Raw genomic sequence first — 4571 nt, 5'->3', positions numbered from 1 at the left:
TTATGAACATCTGAAGAATGAAGCCTGCAGGGAGCTTCTTCTATGAGATTATATTATTATTATTATTATTTAATTTACTTTTCCTTTTTTATAGCTGTATGATGTCCTGTTTTTTTGCAGCACAAGTTGTACTTTTGAATTAAACCATTATTTATTGCAATGTTACAGCGACCAAAAAACGTAATTCTCTCGTCTGGATTAAATTTTCTTTATATTTTGATAGACCAGACTTTTACCAACGTAGCGATACCAAATATGCGTCTTTTTGTTTTTTTTAATTGTTTTAATGCTATTGTCACAGTAGTTCCTGGTGTTGACTCTGGGATCAATTGCCCATTACCGGGGGGGTAATAGATAAAAAAACACCAAATGCTAAGGGTCGGCATTGGGGGGCAATGCCAACCTTTAGCATTTGGTGTTTTTTTATCTCAGTATTTGTAGCCAAAAACAGGAGCGGAGCAGTCAGAGGAGAAGTATACAGTGGAACCTCGCTTAACGAGTAACCCCCTTAATGAGAATTTCGCTTAACAAGCAAAGCTTTCTGTAAATTTTTAACCTGGTTTACGAGAAAGCTTTGCTGTACGAGCAAAATCCTCACCGCACACACTTCTGGTTCCGAACATCCACCGCGCTCTGACCTGCACTTGCAGTCCACACAAACACACACAAGCACGCACAAACACACACGCATGCACACACATACAGTATTATGCTCACCTTACCTTCCGTTCCACCGCCGCCTCATGGTTCCTGTAGTCTGCCGGCTCATTGCGACGTCCTCGTGACGTCCTCGCAGCGAACTACAAGACCCAGGAGGTCGGCGATGGAACGGAAGGTAGGGTGAGCATAATATGTGTACCTTCAGTTCCATCGCCGGCCTCCTGGGTCCTGTAGGTCGCCACTCCACTCCAGGCTGTGCATGGGTAACCATAGCGATGAAGCAGGAACTTCCTCTGTCACCGCTACTCAAAGGCAGCGCGCTGGCCAATCAGAGGAAAGCGTCTCCTGCCTTTGACGTCAGCGCTCTGGCAGCGGAAGTTCCTCCCTCGTTGTTATGGTAACCCGATACACAGCCCGTACCGGGAGACCGGCAATGGAACGGCAGGTAAGGCGAGCATAATATGGGCGTGTGCATGTTTCCTTGTGTGTTTGTGTGAGTTTGTGTGTGTTTGTGTGTGTTTGTGTGTGTTTGTGCATGTGTGGAATGGCACAATAGGAGACCTGAATGGGACATTTAACAAGTTGCGAAACGAATTGTCTGCATTGCAATGATTTCCTATGGGAAATTTTGCTTTGCTGAACGAGTAACTTGGTTAACAAGCACACTCCCAGAACGAATTGTTCTCGTTAACCAAGGCTCCACTGTAATAGAAACACGTCACCAGTTCTGGATTTATCACCCACTGCTGGTTTTGGCTACAAATACTGAGGAAAAAAACTCACCAAATACTCAGTGTGTGCACGTGGCCTTATGATGTTCTCCTTCAACTGATACTAGATCTAGGAGCCAAAATGTAGATCCCCCAAAATGTGCTTATTTAGTGTCTATGTTCAGCAATATAAATAAAAGACATGCATTCTTATTAGTTTCAGAACGTTTCCTTTTTATTAGATTTGAAGAGGAAATATAATTTCTTTATCAGTTTCAGGCATATTAACAGATATCCAGCACTCTTCTAAAAGAGCTCACTTTTGCATTGAGAGATCCCCAATCACGGAAATACCTGTATTCACCAGGTTTAAGAAAATATTGTTTTCCTCGATAGTTGGGTTGCTCATAAAAAATCCATTGACCTTCAATCACATTACAAGAGTTGATATCATGGTTCTTAAAGACTTCAAAGACAGAAGGACAGTCTTCTAAAACTTCAAGCATTTGACCTCTAAACTCTTCTTTTTCATAGATCTTCAGTTTGTGGGGTCCCCTTTGCTACAATAGTAGAAAATAAATAGTCATATAGATTAATTTTAAATATATGTTCTGTTCTATAGATGTTTAAAATATAGATAGACAGACAGATATACAGATGAGCTAGATAGATAGATAGATTAGATAGATAGATAGATAGATAGATAGGAGGTAGATAGACAGATAAGAGCTAGATAGATAAATAGATAGATAGAAAGAAAGAAGGTAGATAGATAGATAGATAGGAGGTAGATAGACAGATAAGAGCTAGATAGATAGATAGATAGAATAATAATAATAATAATCTTTATTTCTATAGCGCCAACATATTCCGCAGCGCTTTACAATTCAGAAGAAATAGAATAGAAAGATAGAAGGTAGATAGATAGATAGAGTGAAACACAGTCACAACTTCTCGTTGGTTTACTTTTACATGTATTCTATTATTTTTAAACTGATAAATTAAATATGGAAGGTATAGCAAAGAAATATAAATTACTGAAAGAAAAACACCACATATTCTAGTCTGCCCTTAATACAAATCACAAAATTATATAGCCCAGATACAAAACATACCATATTATATAAAGACCTACCTGTGGTATAATTCGGCAAGACCTGATAGAGTCACTGAATCCCATCCATTGCTGATAGTCAGGATATTCTCCCTTCTTGAGGAAATACTGGTGACCCAAATAGTTAGGACGCTCATATAGCATCCAGCAGCCACTGTCTACTCGGATAGAATTACAGCGACTAAAGTAGGACTGGAGGTCTGCACAGTCCCCACTGCACTCATAGCAGCGGCCCTGGAAGTTCCTGTCCTCAAAGAAGATGATCTACAGTAAGGAGAAAAAAATGAGTTTATAAAAATTTAAATATGACGACTATTGGATTTATGTTATACTAGCATTATATCACTTAAAGAAAACATTTCTTGTAAATAGCTTTGCTGATAAAATACAGTTTAGTATCGCTCAATATCATTATTGAACTGTATTAACAATGTCAGCCTCATTTTTTACCTTTCCCATTATAGCTGGAGTGTTGATGCAGTTCCCAGTACCTAGTGCATTGCTTTGCACCTCTTATATACATCGCAATCCATGCTCGATCTGCAGAATTTTAACAAAGGGAAACATTTTCTGTGCAGTCAGGGAAATTCACTTTCAGCGCTCTAAGTTCACTCTAGTTGGGACAATTGATCTAAAATATATTATTTAAAATACTAGTTGTACAAATATCTTTGTGTGTATGCAATTTTTTTTCTAGCTTTCAAAACCTTTACATAGTATGATCCCTCATAGATTTAAAGTTGATATGGTGCTATTAAAATACTACAGCACTTATTATTTGCAATTAAAATATCTGATATACTGTATAATTGTATTAATATATATATTTAAGAATATATATATATACACAGTGTATATATATATATATATATACACTAGCTGTAGTACCCTGGCGTTGCCCGGGATAGTAACTGTCTCTCTTTGAGTTTCTGTCTGTCTCTGTGTGTCTGTATCAGTCTCTCTGTCTGTCTCTCTGTATCTCTGTGTCTTTCTCTCTATCTCTGTGTCTGTCTGTCTCTTTCTATTTGTCTGTCAGTCTCTTTCTCCATCTGTCTCATTCCTGGTCTGTCTCGTTCCAGGTCTGTCTCGCTCCAGGTCTGTCTCTTTCCCCGTATGTCTTGTTCTCCGTCTGTCTCGTTCCCCGTCTGTCTCGTTCCCCCTCTGTCTCATTCCCTGTCTGTCTCATTCCCCGTCTGTCTTTTTCCCCATCTGTCTTTCCCTGTCTGTGTCTGTCTCTTTCCTTGTCTCTTTACTTGTCTGTCTCTTTCCTTGTCTCTGTCTCTTTCCCTGTCTCTTTCCTTGTCTCTGTCTCTTTCCCTGTCTCTTTCCTTGTCTCTGTCTCTGTCTGTCTCTCTGTCTGTCTCTTTCCCTGTCTTTCTCTGTCTGTCTCTCTGTCTGCATCTTTCCCAGTCTGCCTGTGTCTTTCCCTGTCTGGCTGTCTCTTTCCCTTTCTGTCTCTGTCTGTCTCTCTGTCTGTCTCTTTCCCTGTCTGTCTGTGTCTGACTGCCTCTGTCTGTCTCTTTCACTGTCTGTCTTTCTCTCTCTGTCTCTTTCTGTCTCTATCCATCTCCTCACCGACATCATATACCTCACACATAAGCTTCTTATACTAACAATTTATTTTTTTTCTATAGCAACCGGTTACAGCTCCTATTAACAACCTAATAGCTCACAGCTCCATTGACTTTAATGTAAGCAGGATTTTTGGAGAGTGACTGAAAATTTTCCCATCCAAACATAGGCTATGACATTCCCTGAGTCACATGGATTCTCTGTGCAAAATTTCGTGATTGTAAATGAGACGGTGCGGATTCCTTTAGCGGACATACATACATACATACACACATACATACATACACACACACATACATACACACACACATACACTCAGCTTTATATAATATATATATATATATATATATATACCTTTGATGTGGGCTCATACCCCAAGCCTGCATCTTTCCCTGCACTTGACGGCTGATCTAATCAACCAACATGTGCCCCTAACAGCCGTAGGTCAATCAGAGATCAGCCAGCAACTGTTAATTGGTATATCCCACTGTCAATCTCTGACTGACAGCAGCATT

The 4571-nt window shown here is 39.6% G+C and overlaps 1 protein-coding gene across 2 annotated transcripts; it reads right to left on the bottom strand.

Annotated features, from left to right (window-relative positions):
- Positions 1–1654: 1654 nt before the first annotated feature.
- Positions 1655–2997, bottom strand: LOC142246032 (gamma-crystallin 2). 2 transcript variants are annotated; one of them, XM_075319042.1, is made up of 3 exons: positions 2935–2997; positions 2506–2748; positions 1655–1930 (listed from the first exon to the last, which is right to left on the bottom strand). In XM_075319042.1, the coding sequence occupies exons 1-3, from the start codon at positions 2941–2943 to the stop codon at positions 1655–1657; spliced, it is 528 nt and encodes a 175-aa protein (XP_075175157.1). In that variant the 5' UTR covers positions 2944–2997. The 2 variants fall into 2 exon arrangements, with proteins under 2 accessions (XP_075175157.1, XP_075175158.1); XM_075319043.1 differs by having other exon boundaries at positions 2923–2943.
- Between the last annotated feature and the right edge of the window lie 1574 nt (positions 2998–4571).

This window comes from Anomaloglossus baeobatrachus, chromosome 7, assembly GCF_048569485.1.
Source record: "Anomaloglossus baeobatrachus isolate aAnoBae1 chromosome 7, aAnoBae1.hap1, whole genome shotgun sequence".
NCBI classification, from domain to species: domain Eukaryota; kingdom Metazoa; phylum Chordata; class Amphibia; order Anura; family Aromobatidae; genus Anomaloglossus; species Anomaloglossus baeobatrachus.
This window is presented reverse-complemented; position numbering and strand designations above follow the sequence as displayed.

What these genes read in the sequence shown, in the direction of transcription:
- LOC142246032 (XM_075319043.1), bottom strand. Translation starts at nt 2,943, where the DNA reads ATGGGAAAGGTAAAAAATGAG. An exon ending in TGGGAAAGGTAAAAAATGAG is followed by an intron (nt 2,749 to 2,922) that starts GCTGACATTGTT and finishes TCCTTACTGTAG; the next exon opens with ATCATCTTCTTTGAGGACAG. An exon ending in CTTGCCGAATTATACCACAG is followed by an intron (nt 1,931 to 2,505) that starts GTAGGTCTTTAT and finishes CTACTATTGTAG; the next exon opens with CAAAGGGGACCCCACAAACT.